General features: G+C 47.0%; 1 protein-coding gene and 1 pseudogene across 1 annotated transcript in view; both read left to right on the top strand.

The window, feature by feature from the left end:
- The first annotated feature begins 392 nt into the window (after window positions 1–392).
- LOC147733843 (homeobox protein Hox-A3 pseudogene) lies at window positions 393–1135 on the top strand (annotated as a pseudogene).
- Window positions 1136–9212: 8077 nt separating this feature from the next.
- Window positions 9213–27506, top strand: part of NUP50 (nucleoporin 50) — a 96694-nt gene continuing 78400 nt past the window's right edge. Inside the window, exons 1-2 of the mRNA XM_086952742.1 lie at window positions 9213–9532; window positions 19848–19919. Coding sequence (XP_086808868.1) covers window positions 19851–19919 — 69 coding nt within the window. The 5' untranslated portion in view covers window positions 9213–9532; window positions 19848–19850. The remainder of the gene's footprint in view (window positions 9533–19847; window positions 19920–27506) is intronic.

The raw sequence follows: 27506 nt of genomic DNA on the forward strand, positions 1-27506 counted from the left end.
CTCACACTTGACTCACATATTCACACGAATCTTCAACTCACATGGGTGCAACACTCACCCTGCACTCATATCACACAAACAAGCACAGCACTCACCTAGGAGTCATACCATTTACTCTTCACTTCCTCCTTTCACTCACACGAACAAACTCTTCAGCCTGCATTCATACAGACACCATGTTCACCCTGCCTGCACACAGAGTCTGAGGTTCATGATCAATCACACCAAGCATCGACGTAGGAAGTGTGGTGGACGAGGGGGATATATCCCCCAGAGTTTGGAGTGCGGGGGACAAGAGTGGGGGGACGAGGGGACAAAGGAATTTCTCCTCTCCCTACAGCAGAGGTCTTCAAACTTTTGTAGGTTGAGCCCCCCCAGCTGAATTTCTTGAAATGTCGGGCCCCCCTTCACCTGACAGAAATTTCTGGAATCTGGTACACTCACAATTGACCGCCACCCGCATATCTCGGTACCTGTGCCGGCCCCGGCGGGTGTAGATGGCCAGCCTGCTCAGTCTCACCGAGAGGCAGATCAAGATCTGGTTCCAGAACCGGCGGATGAAATACAAAAAGGACCAGAAGGGCAAGGGGATGATGACGTCATCGGGGGGCAGTCCCCCAGCAGGAGCCCGCTGCCCCAGTCGATGGGCGGGGGGTACCTGAACTCCATGCACTCCCTGGTGAACAGCGTGCCCTATGAACCCCAGTCGCCCCCGTCCTTCACCAAGTCGCACCAGAACGCCTATAACCTGCACACGTCATATCCGCCTCCCCTCAACAACTGCCCGCCTCCCCAGAAGAGGTACTCGGGGACGGCAGCTGTCACGCCGGAGTACGAGGCCCACTCACTGCAGGGCAACAATGGCTATGGAAATCCGCATTTACAGGGAAGCCCCGTCTACGTGGGCAACAGCTATGTGGAAAGCATGACTAACTCGGGGCCCTCCATTTTTGGTTTAACCTATCTCTCCCACCCTTCCTCGGCCAGCATGGACTATGGTGGCCCTGGGTCCATGGCCTCCAGCCACCACCATGGACAGTGCGACCCTCACTCTCACCCCACATACACAGACCTGTCCTCTCACCAGCCTTCTCAGGGAAGAATGCAATAGGCCCCCAAACTGACTCACCTGTGAAGGACTGTCCCAAGACTCTCTTCATGTACTTATCGTCCAACAACTCCGTTTTATTCAGTTTTTTAAAAATTCTTTGTCAATGCATTTTAAATCGTTTTTTTGTGACATAGCAAAATATGTTGCTTAAATTGCTCTTTTATTCGTGCCCCCTATGTTTTTTGAACTGTAGCCATGTGACTGTATTTGTCACCAGTTTTCATATTTTACCTTTCAGGATTATTTTTATGATAACAGGGTATGTGTGCAGATTGTTTAAAAAGGATCTCCAACGTAAAGCTGTTCGCACAAACAGGGAAGCAATTTATTAATTTTATTGCACTTCTTTTTAAATTGCAAAAAAAGACACAAATGGGCGTTGGAACAGGGTATCCCAGGGCATCGGTTGTGTGACTTCCTGCAAAGTTTGTACTCTGGTGATCACTCGGACGTATTTATTGTTGACCCTCCATTTCTAACATGAAATAATCATACATGTTAAAATATTATTTATCCCCAACCTGTCATATTTATAAGCAAAATGAAACGGCATTCTGGATAGTATGGAGACAGAGTGTTGGGCCTGGTGATAAACTGCATATTGGAAATACTAGGACATTTTTATTTCAAATACAGTCCGCTTCTGTATTAATATTGCAATAAAAAAACAAAAAGAAAACGAAAAAAAAAAGGAAAAACCAACATCATTGCCAGCTTCACACCATCCCTTTGCAAACCGTGCGACTGAAACAGTGCAGCCCAGCACTGAAATCCGACAGCACAGAAGGGTTCCAGAGTGGGTGAATGATAACCACATTGCAGGGCGGCCCTGTAGCATCCAGGACATAAGTGCCAGCCCCCGTCCAACTCCACCTGCCTTGCGCAGCTACGTCTTGAGGCACTTACATTTGGAGGGCGAACTATTACCCGATCCGTTTTGCCACGTAAATATCCTCCATAACCTCCCAATTGTCTCCACCAAGCAGTCCATTCTTCCATGAGTGAGCACTCGGTAAATTACTTACGCGTCGTTCAGAAAGAGAAAGGGAAACAAAACATGGCAATGCAAAAGGAAGCTCCACTAATGAAGGCCACGCCACCCAGAATAAAAGCATATTGAAAACCTTACATAGGTGTGTGTGCGGGTGATTTGTTTGCGTTTGGTGTGATTGCCATATGTATGAATACTAACGAGGTCACGAGGTCACCTGCAGACAGACTAAAGTGCTTCCCTGCAGTGCAGCAATGCACAGATAAATTGCTGTGTGCTAGGAGGCTTTTACAAGGCACGCATAATGATCAAAACCTCCGTTATGGCCGATTATCAGCCCAACACCTCCCCCCCTCCCCTGCGTGCTGATTGGAGAAAACGGGAGCAGCAGCCAATCAAAAATCCCCATTTGAAATGGGTGAGAACATTGGCGTGGGACAGAGGAAAACAAGAAACAAAGGGAAGATTTTTGAGCGGAGTCCGCGCCCCCCCTGGGATGGTGGCGCCCCCCCCCCTGGGGGGCGCGCCCCACAGATTGAAGAACACTGCCCTACAGTGATTAACAGGGCCATTAGCGCATGAAAGCGCTATGCATAATGATGAACCTGCACTTGCCCTGTGACTTGCCTCCAGATACCTGTGATCAGGCTGCACGCTTGACGGGGCTAAAAGGAATTTAACACCCCTGCCCCTCCCATTCCTCCTCCGTCCTGTGTCTGATCCCGGGCAGCGTCTTATCTCCAACACACACACACATTTTTCACAGGTCTTCAAAAGCGCATTTACGTTCCTTTGGAACTGGTTAAGGAGAGTTTGTTGTTTTGTTGACTGATTCCAGTATCCCATGTGTCCCCACTCTGCCTATTCGATATTTCTTACTTTTTATTTCATTTTTACTGCCGCAGTGGGGGAATGCATGTAGTGAAATGGCATCTCACAAGTAGGAACTACACACTTCCCCAATTGTTTATGTTCACAGAGTCTGCAAGAGAACATTTTGTTAAGAATATATTGTTACTTAATTTTCATTTGTGTTGTAATTTAGTCGTTAATGTTGGTTTCCCAGAGCTATGACATACTGCTTTGTTGGAATCTTTTAAACCTTAACAACTATTTTTCAATGAAGGCATTAATTTTGAAGCGTTGAGTGCAATTTTAACTGTTTTAGAAATGTACAAGCTTTTGTTGCACTTGAATACTGTGACCATTATTGCGTAGCCTCAAAATCAGTGCTCAGCTGTTGAAGCGCCTGTTCTTCCACATGCACACGGCTGCCACATTTTATGTTGGTGTTCAGTGCCTTATAGTAAATCCGGTTTAAGGGCTGTGGGGCATTCTCTGTGGGATTTGCAGCTTGAAGATCATACCCTGGCCAATGCATTTCTGGCAATACCCCAATATTTTGAAATAATGTAGGATAGCTCATCGGTCTCAAAGTTTAGAATCTTGGGGTGAGAAACTTGACAGCTTCTGTAATTATGTGGAGAAGTGTGGCTCACTGGTTAGAGGAGGCAGACCTGGAAGCAGAGGTTAGCCCGGGACCAGGGTTTAATTCCCGGCTTGGCGGGGTCTTGAGTCCTAAAATGTCCATGGACTCGTTGGTAATTGCTCAGAAGTGACCTCAAGCATGTGTGTGTACTGTTAAAAAAATCTACAAAACCAGAAAATATTTTGGCCAGCAGGTATAGACATATGGTACATTCTTCATTGAAACGAGTTTGATTAGGTTCAGTTATGTGCAGCACGTTTTATGTAGCTGATATCTGTTACCAGCAAGGCTTGCATTTTGTAAATTCAAAGTGGAAAACTTTGTAGACCAAAGATTTTCCTAGGCTGCAGCTGGGCAGATGTGAACCCGAATCCATGTTCTTGTAGTTTACCACAGTGGTGACCATCTTGCAATTGATGCTTGAACTCCTCTTCAGCTTTGCAGTTGTCTAGTGCAGGGGCTACAGGGTCTGGAGCTGGCACACTCACACGTTCTTCTTCCTCTTATCCTGCGCTCACACAAGCACACCTTGAACTCACAGCAACCACAATGCACTCGTCCCTCGCCATGAACTCATGCCGTTCTCCCTCTACTTCCCCTTTAATCACATCAGCACACTCCTCACCCTGCACTCACAGTGATCACACCGCACTCACACCACTCACCATGCACTCACGTTTTTCACCCTGCACTTACACAAGCTCATCACTCACCCTGTACTCATGTGCCACTTTACTCACCTGTCCCTCTCACTGCTCACTTTGCAGTCTCCCTCAAGCAAGCACATTTCTCACCATGCATTAATTTCTCTCACTCTGTACTTTTACCCACACCCAAACTCATATGTCACATCACTAACCCTACAGTCACTCCTCTCATGGTGCATTTAAATAGGCACTCCTGACACTCACACAGCTCACACTTGACTCACATATTCACACAAATCTTCAACTCACATGGGTGCAACACTCACCCTGCACTCATATCACACAAACAAGCACAGCACTCACCTAGGAGTCATACCATTTACTCTTCACTTCCTCCTTTCACCTTGCACTCACACGAACAAACTCTTCAGCCTGCATTCATACAGACACCATGTTCACCCTGCCTGCACACAGGGACAACAGTCTGTCGGAACTCATAGGAACACGCCACTAACTCCTCTCACCAGTCACTCTCACAGATCACCTCTTCATTCTTGCCATTCACCATGCACCACACACAGGCACACCACTCACCCTGCATTAACACAGCCCACACCATCTTGAACTTGCTCCGCTCACTCTGCATGCACTCCTCTTACTTGGCAGTCACATGGGCCCTCCTCTCACGGTGCATTCATGCGGTTCACCCGACACTCACATTACCACATTTTACACCCTGCACTCGCATCACTCATTCTGCATTCCCTCACGCTATTCACCATCATCCAGCACTTACATGAGCACACCTATTACTGTGCACATATAAAAATTGCTCAACTCTCATGAATCTACACATTTCTAAAAAGGCACCCATAAAAATACCTGTTCTTTCCGTGGTACTAGAATCATACTTAATTCCATCTGCAACAACAGGATTGGTGCAAGAAGGGAGAGTGGACTGAGAATGTGGGATGGCGCGAAGAAGGAGACTAGGGCGGAGGCTTTGGGATACGGTGGTAGATTGACGAACGTGTGTCAGATTCAGCCATTGCTGGCTTTCCATTCACCACAATGCTTCATCACGAGACATGTAGTTTTCTTTTACATTGCAAGTTGACTCTCAAAAACTCCAAAATGTAATGTGTTACTAGATGAAATCCATGGTTGCCGAAGAAGTCAAGCATTTCATCGGGTCAGTTGGATGCTGTGATGCTACATGTTAGAATGTGTATTCGTTAATTTCCAATACTGTAACTGCTTGATCCACACATGAACCCAACTATAAGCCCCACACAGCTATTTTAAGGAAGTGCATTTTTCATTCACATCATGCTTGTAACAAACATTGACAAGATAATATAATATTATTTTGAAAAACATAGAGAATCTGTTCTTTATTAAGTTTCACTAAAAGGCAAGGCAGGTAAAGCATCAGGGCAAGCTTCTCTGACACAATTATAGCAAATTTACTAATGGAAGTGTGTCTGTCAGTGTGTGTGTGACAGAGTACAAAGGTAAGAAAGAGTGCAAGAGATATAGTGAAAATGTGTGTGCATGGTTGTTATGAGTGCAAGTGTGGTGCTGGTCTGGCATACTGGAGGTTAATCTTGCCTATGGACAAGGGCAACGTATGGATGGGGGTGTTACCTATGGAAATCTGCAGGCCCTGACATACTTCTATGAAGACACCATCATTGGCTGTGGGGTCTCGAATAGTCTAACTGAGAAAGCCGCCAACCCAGTCATATCCAGCGGCAGGGACACAGAACACGCGTAACCACACCTGGCCGAAGGCCCTGACATGATGCATGTAACTCTTAGCATATGGGGTAGATCCATAGCAAAATGTTGGAACTAATATTTGACGTAACTTTTGTCATAACATTTCCTGTAATCATTTCATCAGGAGTGTCAATGGCAAAATTCTAACCCTTCTATACCGGAGTGAATTTTTAGAGGTACCCATGACTGTGGCTCCAGTATACATGGTACATTTTTGGCATTGGCATATTGAATGTACTCATTCACAAGGGATTCACCCATGAAAAATGAGTGTAGTGAAAGCTATTTCTGACTTACGACATTAAAAAAATCTGATTTACTCCTAGGAAAAGCCAGGCTGCCCTGGTGCACCATGAAAGTACTGGAATATTTAATGAATGTCCCATAGGGTCTTCTGCATTTTAGAAATTTGATCCCAAAAGTTTTAAAAAATTCTCAGGTGAGAAGTCTACTCTCCCTTAAACCACGTACAAGAAATCTGTTAAATTGTTTTGCTTGTTGGAATTTGGGGGAAGTATAACTCCCCACCACTTACATAGATCATTTCCTCATATATTGGCTAGAAGGTTAGCTCTGACCCCATTTTTGGAAATGCTTGTCCTGCCCCATTGCTGGGAGCAGGAATGGCTTTAGGGCAGTGCAACTGTTGCAGTCGCACCTGGAAGTGACTTTGGAAGGGGGCGCTGTGTTTAAAAATAATTTTTGGATAAACGGAATAGTTTACTTAAGTTCAAAGACCAACGCCGAGGGAGAACTGACAATGCATGCCAGCCAGCATGACGTTAGACCGCGCGTCATGTTGACTGACATGCATTGTCAGACATGGGGCAGCAGCACAACACAAGTGCGCATGAGTGGGGACGGAGGGCGAATTTTCGCACCGTGCCCACGCATGCGCACTTGTGTTTTAACTTGTTAGCGCATGCCCATTAGGTCTCCTAATGGGCGTGCTGTGGGCGAGGATTAACTGTGCCCTGGCGCTGCAGATTGGCTTAGGGGTTGCCACTCGGTGCTGCTGTTCCTGTTCCGGTTCCTGTTTGGAGATGAGGCACCAACGCGGACCAGGAGTAGAGGCGGTCAGGTAAGTTTTCTTAATGTTATCTCCCTTGGCGCACCCCCCACTGCGACCCCCTCCCCCCGCCAACCCTCCTCACGAGTACTGCATTGATTTGTCAGTTTGTTAAAGTGTTCATGCGTTCATCTCTTGACCTCTTCACATAGATAATGCATAGCGCTATAACATCATTGCTCTGTTTCCGACCTTGAAGTTGATGCATGTCAAACAATTGTCATCAGTAGCAGAACTGAGCGAGAGTGTCTATTCTAGATGACTTCCAACTGGTAGGATAGTTCCATGGGTTAAGCCTTTGCTGCAGCAATACCAGGTTCGAACCCTAGCAGTCCTACGTCATCCACTCTGACGTAAACATCACCATCCATTTGACGAGTCGCTTTGTGAACGGTTCTAAACACATTATGAATATTATTCTCTTTTAGGGATAGATGAAACACAACGTTGTGTAACTGTGGACAATTACCAATTATTGGTCAAAACGGTCACCTAAATCTAAGCAACAATGATTGTTAAAAAGTGAAACATATACATGCTCCGTGTTTTTTGCTCATCACAGTTGTATGTATATTGATGAGCTAGCCAGTTTTCAGTTCAGAATGTGTCTATTGTTCATTTTGTCATGCCGCAGTGCTTTAGTAGAGTTTTGCTACTGTCGCTTCTATGTGGCATTGCATTATGTTTTCAATATGGAAACCTACTGGCTCCAGCGTTTCATGCAGACAGGCCTCACAAACAGTGTGGAGTGGCAACTTGAGCAAAATGCCGAGATGTTGAGCAGACTGTGGCATCTCTAAAGGATGAGCATTGTATGGATTTGGTAATATCATAGTCTGACTCGCCAGTGGTGGCTGGCATAAACAGGCCTTCTGTTGCGTCAGGCCGCTCCCAAGCTCGCCAAGCAGCTGAAAGGAGGCTGCGTAGTTAGGGTGGCCAAACTTGACACACTGCGTCTGCACTAATGTATGCACAGGCACCACCATTTTAAAGAGCAAGGGAGAGTGAACAAAATTGAGTCCTGGGTGAGTGATGTCTGTGTGAGTATAGGGTGAGCAGTGTGCCTGTGTGAGTCCTGGGTGAGTGATGTCTGTGTGAGTATAGGGTGAGCAGTGTGCCTGTGTGAGTCCTGGGTGAGTGATGTCTGTGTGAGCGCAGGGTCAGCAGTGTGCCTGTGAGAGATGTCTGTGACAGTGCAGGGTCGGTGATGTCTGTGTGAGCGCAGGGTGAGCAGTGTGCCGGTGTGAGTCCAGGGTGAGTGATGTCTGTGACAGTGCAGGGTCGGTGATGTCTGTGTGAGCGCAGGGTGAGCAGTGTGCCTGTGTGAGTCCAGGGTGAGGGATGTCTGTGACAGTGCAGGGTTGTTGATGTCTGTGTAAGCGCAGGGTGAGCAGTGTGCCTGTGTGAGTCCAGGGTGCTTAAGAATGCACCATTTGCCCACTCTTTTTTCAAAATGTTCTCGTGGGAGAACCCCGAATCCCCCATAGGTGTTTGGGCCGCGCTCGCTGCACGCGCTCGCCACAGTGCAGTATTTACGCCTCACCACTTTCAAATGTCACCAGCCGCCCCTGCCCTCCTCTTCCCCTGTCATCAGCTGAGCGTTCTGGAATGTTGACATACGCCAGATGATGACCTGCCACTCCAGACGCTCGTCTCCTGTCCCCTCTTTCTCACCCACCCCATGCTGTGTGTTGACAATTCCTGTAATAAACCAGTTATTACTGCAACCTGCTGTCGTCTTTTTCTTTACATAGACTTGTCCAGACCAGACCTATTGGTTTTGCCAAAGTGTGTTTCACTAGTTTCACTTGGGCTCATCACTTGCACGCGTAAAGTTTGTCTTCGTTTCTGTCTCTCGGTCCCGACTCCTCACGATTCGTCTTTCATCTGGACACTATAATTAAATCTCTCCATTTCCTTCCGCATTGGCCTATTTCCCCTTGCCTACCACTCAATACTCAATATCGCCTTATTTATAATCGTTTGCTGCTGGATTCATTCATTTAGAGCAAAGAAAAAAACGTTCACCGCTTCCAATTCTTCGAAAGTCCGCGAGCTGACACTTAAACTTCCTTTTGAAAAGTGATGGGCGTATTTTAGGGGGGCCGCTCACATTCCCAGCTGTAGCCAATAGGAGAGTCGCGCTGAGAGCCACCCAGACTCTTCAGTCTCCTCCTCCTGAGCGTGCGTCTGAGGGCAAGCGCCTGCTGACGGGGCGTCACAGGAAGCGACACGCTTTGACGCAAAGGTGCCGACCGTTTGGCGCTTTGCCGCCGGAAGTGTACTCCTTAGAGCCGCGGAGCTCTGGAAAGTGCTTCGAGGGGCACACTCTCCTCGCTAACTGCGATCCTCTTCGCATGGCCGGGCCACAGGGTTCTTCCAGCTGCTGGGGTCTGGACTCTGTTAACTGAGAGAAAGTACCCAAATCCCGGAAACGCATCAGGTACGTTGTGAGCCAAATGCACTTCTGTCAGGAAGAGCGGTACAAGGCGACCTGCGCACACCGCTGGTAGCGGTGGTCTCGTCTCCCACCCGCACCGGTACCGTGATGTATCCCAATGTTTTGCCAGCTGGCTGTCAGTGTGGAGCCGAAGCCGGCTCTTCCTGACAAGGCTGCTGGCACCAGGCCCAAAGCAATGCCGGTTACATGACCCAACATTTTTGCTGCCCGTTCGCAGTATGAAAGAGTTGGTCGGCTTTGAATTGTTAAGACGAAAGGATTTCGAGAACGTGTCTTCCCTTCCGTTCCTGTCTTCACTGTATCTGCATTCTGATGTGCTGCGTTTCGCGCAAACGTGGATGGCGCGTTTTTTGTACAATACGCGGGAGAACGGGCTGCCTCCGTGTGATGGCTGATGTTTACATCTATTTGCGCAATTCTCACTTGAGTGCATTTTATTTGTCTTTCCGCTACGATTCTTTGGTCTGTTCGTCAGAACCCGTTTCTCGATGTTCGTTTTTAGGAGGCTGTGTGAATATTTTCCGAGTACGTTCCCGAAGAAATGATTGTAAGTAGTAAAGATTGTGAATGCAAGCTTTTTATTTCATCCTTGTCATTGTCAAATGTTTGGTGGGTCTGAGATGTCTTGTGTCGCCTCGTTGTTAACGCCATAGGGTTATATTGGTAAAAGCGGTGCCCTCTCCTGTGTTCGATGGCGCACAGTCATTTTGTGTGGTGTGCGGGTTTTTTTTTTACATTTTTATAGCAAACTGGTTTCTTGTTTGTTGGCCTTGGGGCTGCGATACCACCACAAGCGAGGGTAACTTAAATTGCATTGGCGAGTGACTGAAGGGCTGCTGCCTAAACATCTTTGCAGGTTTTGGACGTAAAGTAAGTCAACCTCAGTATTCTGCGATTTCTGTGAATGGTGGCTGGTCTTTCCTTCATAGAGTTAGGTGAGCTAATAAAAAAAAAAAAAACACGGGTAGCAGTGAATGGAGAATGGCTGGCCTCCTTTCATACTGCTCAAATGACAGATGTGATTAGTATGGTGTGTGAATGTTACTGGCCTCTCCTGTCAGACCTCTGTTCAGATGATAGATGGGAGTCCCTCTAGGACAGGTCTTCCAAATATTTTTTATGCCGAGACCCCCTTGGAAAACCTTTTTAGGCGCAAGGACCCCCTTCCGACAAAAGTTTCTAGAAACTGGTACTCCTCATCATCAACAACCATAAATGCGCCTGTTAGACCTCATCCCATCCACCCTTCATCCATCCACCCTTTTATCCTTCCATTCATACATCCATCCACCCTTTTATCCTTCCATCCACCCTTTTATCCTTCCATACATCCATCCATCCTTTACCCATCCACCCTTCCATTACCCATCCACCCTTCCATTCATTCATCCACCCATCTCTTCACACATCCATCCATCATTCTCCATGCAACCTTTTATCCATCCATACATCCATCCATCGTCCATCCACCCTTTCATCCTTCAATCCATATATCCATCCTTCATCCATCCACCCTTTCGTCCATCCATCCACCCATCATTCATCCCCCCCACCTTTTCACACATTCATCCATGCAACCTTTTATCCATCCATATATCCATCCTTCATCCGTCCACCCTTTCATCCTTCCATACATACATCCTTCATCCATCCACCCCTTCATCCATCCACCCTTTCATCCATCCACCCTTTCATCCATCCACCCTTTCATCCATCCATCCATCTACCCATCCACTTATCATTCATCCACCCACCTTTTCACACATCCATCCTTCATCCATCCGCCCTTACATCCATCCGCCCTTTCATCCTTCTTTCCATCCATCCACCCTTTCATCCTTACATCCATACATCCATCCTTCATCCATCCACCCTTTTATCCTTACATCCATCCGTCCATCCACCCTTTCATTCTTGAATCCATACATCCATCCACCCTTTCATCCATCCATCCACCCATCATTCTTCCACCCACCTTTTCTGTGCCTCTCTCATGGGGCGAGGGGGTCAGTATCTCTCTGCGTGTTCTTCCTTCTTCCTCTCTCATGGGAGGGCATCTCTGTGCCTCCCTGCTGGGGGGCGAGGGGGAACGGCAGACAGGGTGTAACAACATCTCACTGTGAAGAACAGCGCAAGGTATGAGGGCTCATGGGACTTGAACCAATGATTTATGGGACGTGTAGGAGGAGGGGGGGGAAGAGGACCTTTCACATGCAATTACTGGCGGGACCCACAGCTCCAGGCGCACAACTCCATTGAACTCAAAGGGCTACAGCAGTGGTTCCCAAACTTTTTTGACTTGCGGCTCCCTTGATCTATTGCCCATTGGCCTCGGCTCCCCATTAAGCCCTTTTTTTTGGCGGGTGGGAGGATGCAAGCCAAGCCGCTGGAGAACTTCCATTTCTCTCCCTGAAAATAATTGGGATGGCACCGATGAAGGTATAATAATCATAGATGTGGGACTCATTCCTGGGAACCAAATGGAGGCGGAGATGGGCGAGGCCGAAAGAAATAATTATCATTGGCATCTTTTTTAAGATCTCTAGGTGTAAGAGTGCAGCTATTGTGTGTTTCATTATTTGTGGCGGTAAAGCACAATGGATATGTGTAGAATGAAGTGCACATGGCTGCACTTTACCAAACAAGGGGCACTCGGATCATGCAGAGGGCAGGGCAAAGAAACGCTTATATTCCTTGGACGCACCAGAAGAACTGGATTGCGCACTAAGGGCTCTTTGGCATGCATTGGCTCTGATACCACTATGATTGGCACTGCCATCCCAGAAATGTGCACTGGAAGCCCTGTGATATGTATTGGCAGATCTGGAATGTGCATTGGCAGCATAATGGTGTGCACGGACAGACCTGGAATCTGGAGCAGGCTTCTGCCTGCTGACTTAGTACTTAAAGTTTTGCTGTTCTGATTATTGCGGCGATCATGTCCTGCTATCAGTGTCCCACCATGCCCTGTGTCCTACACTGCACAATAAGCATTGCTAAATCATTTCCACTGAGAATACAGAGCAGGCAGCTTAAGCGAATCAAAGATCGACCTCGATATTCATGTGAGCACAGTGCTGCCTGCTTAGAGTCTAACCCAGGACCAACAGCTGCATGATTGGAGAGGCTGATTTCAATTGTGCAAACTATCTTATGATTCAATAAGTGAACTGCACTGCATTAATTAATGTACATTTCAATTTACGATGCTTCAGCAGTCCATTTGTTTTGCATCATTCTAGTCCGGGACGCACACAAAACCTGGCTTGTTCAAACAGGACATTCATAGTAGTGACACATATTAGACAACAATATCCATGGACTATTGGGTGACACTGTGCAAACTAACAAGAGGTTTGGTTCACAACAATCTGTGGCGCACATAAGGAGGGAGCTGCTGGATGTGTCTGAGTGCGCAGGACTAGATAAAAGACTGAAAAGCAATCACTGCTTGCACAGCCCCGTTGTGTTAAAAATTTGCAAAATAGAAAATTCAGAAGACCAAGACAAAGTTCAGTAGTCACGGGCATGTCAGGAAATGAAGATGAGTGAGTGGGTGGTGGGGTCTATACCCAGAGGGGAGCACACACTACTTGGTCCATGCAAGGAGGACATGTATAAAACAAATAGCACATTTTATGTTAATGACTAATAGCAGCAGACGTAGGCAAGTATTGCGCTCAAACCATAAAGTAGGAAGCAAATGCACACCGTTTGCATTTTAATCCAGGGTTAGTCTTTCCAAAATAGCTCTAACCCACAGGTTTTATACAGCTCTTAGCAGCAGGCACATTAACTTACTCAAATATTTTGCCATAATGTGTGTAACTTGGAGAACGCGGCTATTAGCCATGAGTTTTCACCTGCCCACTTGTGCCAGCAGCGCTGAACTGGAGGTGGTTTCCAGGCGCTATAAATCATTATCAAGGGCAGTTGTGTGTAAAATCAGGCCCTTTTTTTGGTTTAACGTAGGGAGGACTCGTCCCAAGGGCATTGGGAAACTTTAAATAAGTTCCATTTACATTACACAAGTTCATATTAATTTATTATATATATTTTTTCATTTTAGGCACCAGACTATTAAGTGATTTGAGTTGAGCTGACAGGAGGACCTGAACTAGGTTCCAAAGTAGGATGCTCTTGCCATTAGGACAACTCCTCCCTTTTAGAAATAATGAGCTCCAAAGTGCTGCCTACATCTTTTCGCAGTAATGGTGCTCTCATCTCTCTGTGAAACGTCCTTCGCAAAGCTTGACTGGTCACCTTACCTTTGCTTTTTGCTATATTTGGATATTAAACCAGCATTAATGAGGTGAAATCAATGTCCAGATAGTTTTTACTAAATGACAAAGTAAAAAAGTAGATGCATAACAATGTTCTGTATAACCCCACATAATGTTCCTTTTCTTGCCACATAATTTAGTCAACCCTGCCACATGATTTGGTCCTCCCCTGTCGCATAATTCCAGTGACCCTGGCTTTAATAGGCCTCTCATGACACTGGAATATATACAACCTATACAAAACCCTAAAATATACATATACTAATGTACACTCCTTATTCCGGGTGATACATTCTGAGGTAGTCCTCTTAGCGCCAGAGGTATCACACCTCTCTCTTATTTACTGGTGTGGGCCTACAATCTGAAGCCAAATTCATTGAACTCCTCATATATCTGTCGATTAGGTCGTTTTTTAGCCCACAATTTCTTTTGGCTTCTTAAGGACAAGATTACAAAATATCTGTGGTCTTGTACAAACTCTCAGTCACAAAAAGAGACCTATTCGTCAGGGGTATACGATCCCCATATGGTACAGATCCAAATCCTCAAATGGTAATATCTGCCACGTTAGCAGACGGTGTTAGCCCTCCAGTCACCAGCTTTTCCTTCACCTTTTTCTTTTTTTACCTGCAGCGAAGGGCTGCTTATACATGGAACAATCCTCGCTTCTCCTGCCTCGCGAGCACGGAGTCCTCCCGCTGTACAGTGTTTGAGCCTGCTGTTCGTCAGGTCTCGCATTGTCTGCTCTGTGTCAGTTTTTCTCTGCCCCTGCATTGCCTGCACTGTTTTGTTCTTCTGGGCTATTTAATTTAGTGTTTTGGTTCATTACTTTCCCCCTGCCACTGTTCTCTAGTGTTTGTTTACTCCCCTCGCCTTTTCCCGCCCCTGCTCCCCGCTCGCGATCTCTGCTCCCTCCCCCTCCCCTATATATGTCGACCGCTGCCGGGAGCGAGCGTGAAACCTTGCCCTCCAGGACAAGGCCAGCACCCTCCCCAGCAGCTCAGCCGCTCTGTCCACCGTGCCAGCACAGTCCTCCCACCATACAGGGTTCGAGCCTACTAAACACCCGCTCAGTCCACAAGCACGCTATCGAACTCTGGGACCTTCTCGATTCAGCGCCCCCGGACGTCACCTTCCTGGCGAAAACCTGGATGGACGCCTCCTTGGAGCCCGACATAGCCATAGCGGACAGCTACAAGATCACCCGCATGGACCGAAGCAACAATCCGGGAGAAGGATCGCCATCTTCCACAGAAACACCATCAGAATTTCAACCAACATCGAAGACTCCCTCAGCATAGCCAAAAACCTACACTTCCAAATCCACGTCGATCACCCTCAGAGGGACCCATGTCTACAGACCCCCGGGACCCTGAACACAGTTCAGCGACTCCATCGCCGACCTCATCAGCACGCACACCCTCGCCTCCACAGACTACATCCTCCTCGGAGACCTGAACTTCCACTTCGAGAACCTCATTGACAGTAACTCCACAACCCTGATCCGCCCACCTCGGACTCCAACAGCACGTCATGACACCCGCCCACTCTGCCGGAAACACGCTCGACCCCATCTTCTCTGCCAGCAACCACATCGCCTGCAGCCACACCACGAAACGCCACTGGACCGGCCACCGCTGCATCCACTTCTCCTTCGAGAAACACACCACGCACATCCAACTGCAACAAATCCCACACCGCAGCTGGAACAAAGTTGCTGAAGACCAGCTCCTTACCACCCTCGCCCGAGACCCTCTGACACGAGTGCAGCGGCCCACAACTTCAGACAATGGATCGACGACTGCACCAACACCCTCGCCCCAATCAAGAAACCCCTCAACAGGCGCACTGACGAGAGCCACCTGGTTTAACGCCGACCTCCAGTCTTCCAAACAATCCTGGCGGAGAATCGAGAAGTAGTGGCGCCAAGACCAGACAACCAGGCATCCCACAAGAACGCCAGAAGCAAGCACCACCAACTCACCCGATCATCCAAAAGGACCTCCTTCATGGAACGCATCGACATCAACGCAAACAACAGCAAAGAGCTCTTCAGCATCGTGAAAAACTTTCCTCCCCCAGCTCCGGTTCAAATAACATCCAGCCGTCACAAGAACTCTGCGACTCCCTGGCCACCTTATTCCACCGCAAGATCGCAGACTTCCACAATGGCTTCGACACCCAGACCCAACACACACCGACCTCATGCTCTCCTGGAACCACGTCAACAATGAAGACACCATCAAAATCATGAACACCATCCACTCCGGTTCTCCTTTCTGCCCCCACCACATCTTTAACAAAGCAAGCTCCATCATCTCACCACAACTCTGAAAGATAATCAACCGCTCCTTTGAGGCGCCACCTTTCCGGAGAAATGGAAACACCCCAAGATAAACGCCCTGTTCAAAAACCTAAGGCGAACCCAAAGGACATCAAGAACTTTCGACCCATCTCCTTACTCCCATTCCTGGCAAAAGTCATTGAGAAGACCTCCAGAAACTAACCCACTTCCTGGAGGAGAACATCCTGGACACCACCCAATCCGGCTTCCACAGCCCGAAACCGCCCTAATCGCTGCCACTGACATCAGGACCCTATTGGACAACGGCGAAACCCCGGTCCTCATCCTCCTGTACCTCTCGGCTGCCTTTGACACAGTCTGCCACCACACCAAAGAGGGGCAAGATTATTGAAATAGCTAAGGCCTGGCAACCATCTAATTCTTGCCCATCCCCATAAGCACCTTTTAGTCTTATCTTTTAAAAAACGTAGAATCTCCATACTTAAACATAAAGCCCTCCTGGACCAAATTAGCACCCTTTTACATTGCTGAGAACCCGTACCCCAGCGCGATCTGGTGATTTTAACAGCATTCAGGTGATTTAAACAGCATTCTGTAGTGGGACAATTGGAAAGCCCAGGCGTAGTACCGCAGGTCCGGGAGGGATAATCCTCCCTTCTATATCTACTTCTTTCAAGCAATTCTAGTTCCTTTATAGTAGTCCGGGACAGGATCATACAGGAGCTGGGGGGATGCCGATGCCTGCAGGGTTACCACACCCGATCAGTGGGGTGGAAGTGAGCCAGGGACAGCCGAAACAGGCTCTGAAGACCCCAGGGGGAGGGGAGGGGGGGCTCCGCCAGCATCTATGGAAGAATTGGTTTGCACACTCTCGGAAGACATTAAAAAGGGGTTCACTGTATCGGAGTCCCACCAAGGCGAGATCAACCCTATTGCCACAATCCTCCACTTAAGTTTTAATACTGGCCTGGGAATCTGGGAATAAAATGGGGAAGTGGATATTCCTTGGCAAGTTTTAGAGTCTACTTTCTGCACATATAATTCTCTTTGCTTGATTCCTACTCTTCTTTATGGTTGTATTGTTTCCCTCCCTATTGCCTTGGTGTTCGCAGGGTGGTTGTTTAGCAGCCCAATGATGAAGCATGCCACAAATTTGTGGGTGAGGGCAATTTTTCAAACCTATTCGCTTTGCCGCTTGCTCTTGGAGCAGGACTTTGTTTGCTCCTACTTCTGGAATTCTGGCAAAACTGGTATATGGGCTGCCGGGGCCTAAGAAGAGACTTTCGCCCAAAAATCATCTTGCGATATTAGTACTTAACCCTGAAGCAAAATACTGCAGGAGCAACTGCACCCAAATAAGATGGGGATGAAATGGGCAATTAACAGAGCGTATATTGGTGGTATAGGGGTGTTGCAAGGGTTTGTACTGGCACAAACACTGTTCGCCCTCTACATCAATGGGCTGATTGACTGTCACGTTAATTGTAAGTTTGAAGCCCCCCCCCCCCCCTCCCAAGATTGCGGAACACACAACTTGCGCCCCTCCTATTTTCTGACGATACTATTCCTATTGCTAAGACTCTGATGGGACAACAGAATTCACTGGATCGATTTTCTGTATCCTGTGAGAAACTTGGGTTAGAGGTTAACGTCGAAGACTACGTTCATGCCGTTTAACTCTCAAAAGTGCTTCAGAGGTAAGGTTAAACTGGGTTAAGCACTATTTGAACATGTCTAGCAATTTGATTACCTGGGGGTAAGGTTGATAAATACTTTATTGTGGCTTCCTCAAATCGCTAAAAGCTAGTTAATTTTGCTGCATGTAAGGTCTGCTCTGGTCACAAAATTGGAAACATCTATCTATCTGCCAATTACCCCGACTATTGAAATCTGTTAGGTTATGGGAATGCGGAGCTGCAATATATGGAACTGAGATTAGGGGATTGAGTAACATAGGGGCTATTGAAAAAATTAAGAATATCATGAGATCTATTTTTGGTTTTCCTCGGAATGCGCCCTAAACCCTCAATCGCTTGGATCTTGGGCTAAAAAATATAGCCCATATGGCAGCATTGAGAACCATAGCCTATTATTTTCGAGTTTGGTATAATAATTCTCAGCTGCCTCTGAGACAGTCTTTTCTTGAAGTGATCACACTTGATACCAAAGGGAGTATATACCATGGCTCTAATATGTCAAGTCATCGTTTTATAGACATGGCATGTGTGAGCTTTGGACGAATCCCGAGTGTATTCAGATAAACACCTTACAGATCTTGGTATCATATAGTAGTGTTAAGTTGAACCATAGTGCTGTTGGGGAGGTTGACTGAAAGATTTTTTAGATTTTGAAGATGACTTGCATTGTTAGAATTGTCTGAAATGTATGGAACCCCCTCAAGCGAGATCTTTAGGTTGGCAATTAAGATACTGCATTCTGTCAGTTAATGACTTTCTCAGCAAATGGAATAGTTGCTTTGTTCTCCCAAATTGTCTGTCTTGGTCTGCCAATTCCGAAACGGAGAACCTTTTTTATTATTCTGTCTTAGATGTACTGATCTAAGGAGAAGCTGGCTAATTATGATTTGTTGTACCTTAGCTATCTGTCTGAGGAGTAGAACTTTGATTCTTAGAAGTGCTACTACAGAATGGTTAATTTTTGGTGTGTCAAGATATTTGTTATATGCATGGCGGCTACAGTGTAAGTGTACATAATCACAGCTAGAGAATGTATTTGCTACATGCTGATACTGATTTGTAATTTCAGTCTAAATGTCATTGTATTAGTAGTAATATCGTAGATGATGCACAGTATGTTCAGATTTTAAATCAATGGTCAATTGTACTGATACTTTTTTGAGAACGTTTGTATTCCAGGAAATGCAAAGCACAATAAGCACTTTAATTTTGATTATGAAGTACTGTATTTTGATGTTGTATTGTGTATACAGGTGTTCTCAAATTATTATTTTTATTCAGGTCTGTGCTTTTATGGTTTTGGTTTTTAAAACTGAATAAAGACTTACTACTACAGGTTGGTTTTGTTGTCTCCCATAAGGAAAATTCCCCATTTACTGGTTTTAAACATGAAGCAGTCTTTTATCATTGGAAAAACTACTTTTCCCTGGTTCATCAAATGGCACTTTAAGGAGAAACATTCTTGTCAACATAAATGTGTGTTTCACTTCTAAGCCTTAGTTGATGTGGCTAATTTCTCTGTAGTCCCTAACATGGCCATGAGATTAATATTTAAAGGTCTGTCACTGAAATAATCAGTTTAATTGCTCTATTCCGCTATAATGGCCATTGTGTATTTATTCACTGTCTTCATACAGGAACACCTGTTGTAGAATACAGTGTACTATGTGTGTGGTTAGTGAGAGGGGCAAACCATAACTGGTTACAGGAAGGAAGATTTGAATTAAACATTGTAGTTGAGGAGAGGCATGCCATGATTTGATTTAGGGCTCTTCGTTTCTTTAGAGTTAACTAAGTACAAAAAGCATAATGTGAGTTTGTATTAGACTAAAATGATGCTAACGGTTTAGTACAGGAAGTGCTGTCCCCTTTTTTTTTTTTTTTTCTTTTTTTTTTGCAAAATAGAATTTAGAGTTCACACATTTTGAGTTTCGCCAATTTGTAGTAATGTGACACATTGAAGGGATATTAGCCATTAAAAAATTGCCATGGTCTATTTCCTTTGAATATAGAAAATGGCAAAGAGAATTGCTGAGAAGGAACTTACGGACCGAAATTGGGACCAGGAGGAAGACACTGAAGAGGTAATCTATTTATTGCTCTGTGCTAAATAGTGTTACAGCTATGCAGAAATGTACACGTGATTAAACAGGCCAAACGCCATATCTGGTTTTGTTTTGTTTCATGAAATGTGAATCAACAACATTTGTAGTCTTTTCTAACAAAGTGGTATAAAATTGTGGACTTCAACAATTTACGGATTACAAAAATAAACTTGTGTAGAACGATATGCAAGGTTGACCAATTGTGGGCACCAATTTTGGATATGTATGCTAATCGAATGTATTCTGGGTCTAACAACTTTATAGCTTAAGAAAATTCTTGTAATTTTTCAATAATTTTTTGATATGGCATAAAGCCTCACAGTGAGTCCATTTCTGCCATGCATTATATTGGGCCTTTATTTTGTAGGTTTAGCATTTGCTTAAGATCTTCTGTTTACTCATAGCTTTAGGTCAGCCACATTCGTTGGCTCATGATCTTTCAGCTATTGACCTACTTTAGTCTTGCTGTCTTTCTATTTGCTGTTTGTGTGTATCCTTTGCCTCCTTTGAGATGCATAAGAACTATTTTGCTTCGGAAAAGAACAGTCCATTATATTTTAGTTTTTATTCAATTACTAAGGCGACACATGCATTTACATTAATAAAAGCATCTTTTTCTTCCCTCTTTGGCACTGTAGTATTGGTATACGTTTAAGTGTGGGTGTTGACCGTAGCAGAGCCTTTCCATGCAGCATTAAGGTCATACTAAAAAGAGGAATCTGCTGGCCAAAAACAATGTCCAACATTTATCCTTCTAGTTGGCTCATCCATGTCAATTAAGCACCTGTATGTCTAGCCCAGATTGCTGGAAGCCTTTATGGGCTGACTGTGAGCTCTGGCGGGGAGCAGAGAGAGAGTGCCTGGTCTGTGCACGGCCTGGGCACATCTGGATGCTATACAGGGGGGTTGCACGGCCTGGGCACATCTGGATGCTATACAAGGGAGAGGGGGGGTCTTCCGTAGTAGTGCAGATAAGGTTACCCGGCTGGGGTTCACCACTGCTGCGAGGAGCTGTGCAGGTGGGACCCCGACAAATCCTTCCCCATAGAACTGGTGATATAGGGGGGTGGGGCGCGACGTCGACAACCAGACTGTGATGCCGGCTGACGGAGACACGAGAGAGGCTGCTACCTTGTCAACTATAGCTGGGTCCCGTGTGGTTGGAGGCGGCCCAGGGGTCGGGCTCCGGAACTGTGATGGAGTCGCCTTCCTATTGACCCCATCAGAGGTGGGGGGGTGGGGTTAGGGCCTGGGAGACTCCTGAATGGGCGACTGGCATCTACCCTGACGAGCTAGAGTGCTCTGGTGCAGACGCCTGACTGTGGCTTATCTAGCTGCAGCCAAAGATATTTTGCACCTTGCTTGGGTCTGCCCCTTTCATTTTGGGCCCCTGCCGTGGAGGGGTGTCCTTGATGGCGCTGCTGTCGTGGAGACGCTCCTTGCCTCGACAGTCACTGGTCCTACATATGGAATAGTTTTGATGCTCCTGCAGAGCCCCGGGCTTTCCCAACAAGCTTTGGCCCATCGTCCCTTTTGATTGATTGCGACATAAACAGTGCGGGTGCATGCCTGATGCTTGCTGCGCTGGGACCCGCATGGGGCATCGCCTTTTAATTTGGGGCCACACTGCTGGTCACTCTGGACTGGCTTCGATATTCATTCCTAGGGAGTGGCAAGGTAACACATACAGATTGCTACTGGGAAATGTTCCCTGCAGTTGCTACTGCTACCAAACCCAGGTGGTGGGGCGGGGGCGACGAAAAAAGTTAAACAAAACACTTGCCTGTGATGGCTGGCTGCCGCCTCTCCTCCTTCTTCCTGCTTTCGGTCCTGCAACAGGATGTAGAAACCAGTAGGAAGCACCCGGCTCCCAGCCTCCTGATAGCCAATCACAACGCTGCAATTCAGCATTGTGATTTTTTTATTTTATTTATTTAGTGTTTTATAGAGCGCGAACCAGACCCGTGAACGTATCGGGGCGCTTAACAGTAGTATCAGGTGGGATAACCGGACAAAGGGGGAGGAGAGCAGAAGGGATAGGGAAAAAATTGAAAGATACAGTACATGGCAAGACAAACCATCATAATATCCAACTGCCTATTGGGATAGGAACAAAATGATACAAGAAGCTGGTAAAGCAGTCTCAGCACCCTGGAAGATTGTTCAGAAGAGCCGAGTGGGTAACATAAAGAGAGGGAGCCATGGGATAATCCCGTAACAAATAGGTAAAGTCAGGTTACAGAGGTGAATGCAACGTGAGCATTAGGAGAGGTATTTGCCCATTAGGAAAGTTTTGGTCTCCTTTTTGAATCAAGTTAGAGACTGTATTCTCTGATGGCGGGTGGGAGTGAGTTCCATATTCTTGGTGCGGCCCCGGAGAAAGCCCGATTGTACATTTTTTTTTTTTTTTTTTTTTCCTGGAAGCGTGCAGGTTGGAGTAAAAGGACTGGCAGACCAGGAGTTTCTGGCTCCTCCGGAAAAAACAAGTTTCTGTGTGAGAAAAGCAGGGGACTTGGAGTAGAGAGCCTTGTGGGTGATGCATGCCAGCCTAAATTGGATTCTGGCCTCAAGAGGAAGCCAGTTCAGAGCTTTAAGGTGGGGCGAGATATGGTCGAACTTCTTAGACCCAGTTTGAAGTCTGGCAGCGGCGTTGAGGCAGGCTTTCAAGGGTGCCAGAGAGGCCTTGGGTAGGCCTGCGAGGGTGGAGCAACCATATTCTAGCCTAGAGATGATTGTAGCCTGAATTGCTGATTTTAGATCTGGCAGGGGGTGTCAAGGAAAGATTTCCGGTTTCTCAGGTAGTTCAAATGAAATCTGGCAGTTTTGGCCATCGTGGTGATATGGCTCGCATGTTCAGGTTGCCGTCTAAGGTAATTCCTAGGGATTTAGCAGAGTCCGCAATGGTAGGAGAGCAGTTTAGCGCTGTGATAGCCTTGATCCAAACTTGAATGTCTATATTGGCGTTAGATGGTGGATTAAGAGGAACTCCATTTTTTTGCCATTGAGTTTAAGCTGGTGATGTGAGCCAGTGAACAGTCAGCTTCAGGGCCTCATTCAGGGAGCAGATGTCCTCTGGGGAAGAGATTTTGATGTAGAGCTGTGTCGTCGGCATACGTGTGGTAGGAGATATCCGCAGCACCTCTGAGAGCAGTTCAAGGTAGAGATTGAAGAGGGTAGGGGAAAGGGTTGATCCTTGAGGTACTCCAACTGTGATTGGAGAGGACGCAGATAGGTTGCTGTTGATCAGGACTCTGTGAGTAGGTTCTGGAGGAAGGACCTAAACCACTCCAGAACGGTGCCATCCAGGACCATCCTCAGTTTGAGGCTATTCAGGAGAATTCTGTGGTTAATCGTGTCAAAAGCCGAGGATAGGTAAAGGAGGATAAAGAGACAGGTTTTGCCTTGGTCAAGGGCTTGAAGAGCATCATCCACAATGTGGAGGAGTGTGGTTTATGTGCTGTGCCTAGGTCTGAAACCAGATTGCAAGTTGTCTAGAAGGTGGAAGTTGGTGATGTGTTGGCTCAGCTGTTGTACACATTTTCCCAGCACTTTAGCTACGAGAGGGATGTTTGAGATAGGTCTGTAGTTGTCAGGAGAAGCCAGATCTAGTGTAGGTTTATTTAAGATGGGGACAACTTAGTCAGCTTTGAGAGAATCAGGAATCGTTCCCTGTAGGAGGGAGGAGTTGATTTTTGTCGTCCAAGAGGGGATGATGGCCTGAAAGGCAGCGGTAAGGCAGTTTGACTGGAGAGGGTAGTTGAAGTGGTTGCGGGGCTTTAAGAGGAAAGGATTTTTGAGAACGAATGTTCATCATAGACTTTGAAGTTGGACCATAGCGCTTGGTTTTTGAGGGCGGTCTGGGAGGGCAGCGTGGAGTATGGAGGAAGAACCAGAGGGGTTTGGGAATAGGTAGCAGACAGGAGTTCCTTTCCAAGGGCAGAGATTTTATCACAGAAGAAGGCGGAGAATTGCTCGCATGGGTTTGGAGATATAGAGGTATCTTTGGAAGATTTAGCTAGCTTGTTGGATTGGTGTTTGACCAACTCAAATAATTTGCGAAGTCTATTTTTAGCGTTATCCAGTTCTGTTCTGAAGAATTCTTTTTTTGAGTCTGTGCCACGGATCGGCACTCAGCCAGGGAATGGGGGCCTGGGCATGTTCTCCACGCATGCTGTAATGCAGCCTGCATGGAGAAGATGTGCATGACTGTTTGCCCAGCCCTCTTGGGCTGGCCAAACAATCATGTGCACCTAGGAGTGGGCAAACCACTCATCCCCTGTGGTCGGAGCAGCCCGCCCCATTCGCAAAGCTGCATCAGAAGGAAACCTAAAATGATAACATGAGTTATCATTTTTGTTTCCCTTCACTTCTGCGAAGCAGTGGAGTGACGCTTCTCTGCCTTAGCGGAGGAGCCGACACTGGTTCCCTGACTCTACTCTCATCTGTCAGATGGCATGCGAATTGGTTGGAACAAGAAGGCAGAACTGTACTTTAATATTTGTCACCTGCTCCCCCCCACACCTCCCCTAGCCCCTGTCTGTGCCCCTAGTAGGGGTGCCCTTGTGGAAGAGACCATTGCAGAGTACTGGAGACCCCTAGCTAGATTTGATTCACTAATCTCACTGGCACTGCTGAACAGGATAGATAGTGAGTCCCTTTCATCCACATTGTATTTGCTGGCTGAACTCCACTCAGGAACACAATGGAAAAACAAGATGCACCCAAATCAAAACTCGCATTCAAGGGCAAAAGACACACCAGATATGCGAGCAAGGGCCCTTCACAAGAAGAACAAATTGACAAACCAGTGGGCGCTGGTGGACACAAAGAGGACCTAATGGAAATTCTTGTGTGTTAAATCCAGCCTACAAGCCACTGGTGCCAAATTAGACCCAATGTTTAGTCGATTGGCCCGCATGAAAAAGATGGTTGACAAGCATGGGGATAGAATAGACCACCTGGAGGCCAGGGTCTTGGAGGTGGTTGATAGGCATGCTACGACCAGGGAGCACCTCCTGTGCATGGAGAAAGTCCTTTAGTTTCTTAAAGCAAAGAATAAAGACTTGGAGGCTTGCTCGTTGTGCACAACAATCTCCGAATAACCGGTGTCCCAGAGTCCACCAATATAGATAAATTGGAAGACCACATAGAAGCCATGCTTCGTGAGCTATTTGGAGAAGTCTTATCTCCAGTTTTGTATCGTGGAGACACATAGTAGCCTGCTTGCTAAATCACATATATCAAGAAGTGGTACTTTACTAGGCCTGTGAATGTAGGTAGTGCACTATCAGGGAAACACACTCTCCGTCTGTCTAGACTTCACCCCCCTCGGTGCATGCTGCACGCAGGGAATTCCTACCCGCCAAGATAATCTTTCAACAACTGAACATTAATTCTGCTCCTTTATACCCCGCTAAAGTACGCATTCCATATGGTGTGAAGGCTTCTCACTTCCCTGACCCGAAAGCAGTCCTCATTTGCTAAAAGCATAGCAAAGGAGACAGGATCGAGTTGCGCGTCCCCTGACAACGGAGAGGAAGACCGCATGGATGGTATTAATTGACACTATTGGACCTACTGGCCTGCTGGCAAGAGGCGCCGCCATTTGTGGAATGAGAGATGATATAATTGATCCTTTGTTGTGCTGATGTGACCGCATCCGGACGCTACCAGGGTTGGTGCATTAGCTGCTCTTATTAAGCCGAAGCCCCTAGATGTATCCATGGGGTATTTATGCCCTTCAGCCACTTATTTGGAGTCCGATTGGGCAGTTCGCCTGGCTTGACACCGCCTCCAGGGATGACTCCTGTGCAATCTGTTTCACTAGGAAAACTGGTTATGGGAGGGGACGGGATTTGAATTACCACCCGTTAGACCTGTCTGCTCCTGTGAGTCCCCTCACAATTATGATTTATTTTGTCCCCTTTGGCCTCTGAGTGTTACTAGTTTTTTTTTTATGTCCACCCGGAATTTTTGTTAGCATTGACAGGGGGCCAGGTGTTCCTCGAGTAAGACGTTTCACCCCCCCCCCCCCCCCCCCTCGAGGCCTAGTCATCCTCCTGAAAATTTAGGACAGAATAGGAACCTAAAATGGAGTCCATCAACTGACATAACGGTCACTCTAGGCAGGCAGGACCATTGGGTACTATGTGGAAGTTTCTTGAACCCTCTAGTGGGTTATAATGAACTGAGCGAGACTATATGGCCAGGGAGCCATTTTGTGTAGCCTTGACCGGCGTAGAGGGAGGCGACTACAGGAGGAGAGCTTTGCACCAATAGGAGCACGATCGACTTGTGGGCCGGCTGTTCCCTATCTGGATGTGACCACCCTGGAGATGACCAAGCCTCGCTGAGTCAGCAGACCATCTGTGCACCAGAAACCTGTTTTTGCCCTTTTAAACCACCAGAGATCTTAGCGGTGTAATTACAGCAAACCACGAGGGCTCGCCGTTCCTAAAGATAACCTTTGACAGTATTGGACCGGATCACCCCCTTGGCGCAGCGTTACAGGGAAAAAAAGGCATGCTGAGGGAATAGCCATGATAGCGCAGTAAGCGTCACGGAAGGCGTACTCACTGTGTGCGGAGTGATGACAATCTGAGCGTCTCCCCATCAGGAAAGCGGTTGCCCCGTACGGTGTTGCGGATGCGGCCTCAGAGGAGGTGAGGCCCAGCTGCAGTGGTGACGTCGCTGGAAGAGGCGGACCTGCGCCGAAGGAGAGGATGGTGTGGAGCTGACCTGCATCGTCGACCCAGTGAAGGCGGGGCAGCGGAAGAGCTTCCGGAGGTGAGCCCGGCGTCAACAGAGAAGGCGGTCCTACGCTGGAGGAGGAGCAGCGCCAGCCTGAGTGAAGAGGTCGTGTGAGGCAGGGTCGTGTCCTGACGTCGCTGCTGACAGAGGTACAGCTGAGTGACCTGGGCGCCACCCCAGAAGAGAGGCTGCTGAATGGAACTGTCCCTCGCATGAGGGAAGATACCGGCGGAGAACAAAGTAAGCGGGTACTTTCACGGGAGAAGGGCTTAGACAGTTTTGTGAGAAGCTGTGCCTCAGGGGGTGCCGAGTGAACTCCACAGTGGACCGACCAGCCAGATCCCCCCCAGACGTTTGAACTGCCCCACTTTATTTAATAATTCAAGAGCTTGGGGGTCGACACACTTGTACTGCCGATTCTATTGTGGTGGGGTAGTGTGAGCTGGGAGGGAGTAAGACTTTAATAAACGAAACAGACCAACTTCACGGAGAACCAAAGTCTGAGTTTGAGAAAAGGGGTAGAGTGTAACCAGAGTCCCATCACCCTGAAAAGTGTGCTCTAGAGCTTACAAGAGTTCCTTTACAGAACAAAGGGATTTTGCTAGTGATTCAATGAAATGTGTTACTAATTTACCTATTGTCTTCTAGTGTTACAACAGTGCAGATTAGTGGCAAACCATTACAAGTCAGTGAGACTAGAATCTGGGTGTCCCTGCATGTCTAGGGGTAAAGTATACACTGAGTCATTGTGAAAATCGCCAAGCTCATTAAGTCTATTGTTGTAACTGTAATGTACTTGATTTTCTAAGGAAAAGG

Source organism: Lissotriton vulgaris, chromosome 1_2 (genome assembly GCF_964263255.1).
Source record: "Lissotriton vulgaris chromosome 1_2, aLisVul1.2, whole genome shotgun sequence".
Classification (NCBI taxonomy): Eukaryota; Metazoa; Chordata; class Amphibia; order Caudata; family Salamandridae; genus Lissotriton; species Lissotriton vulgaris.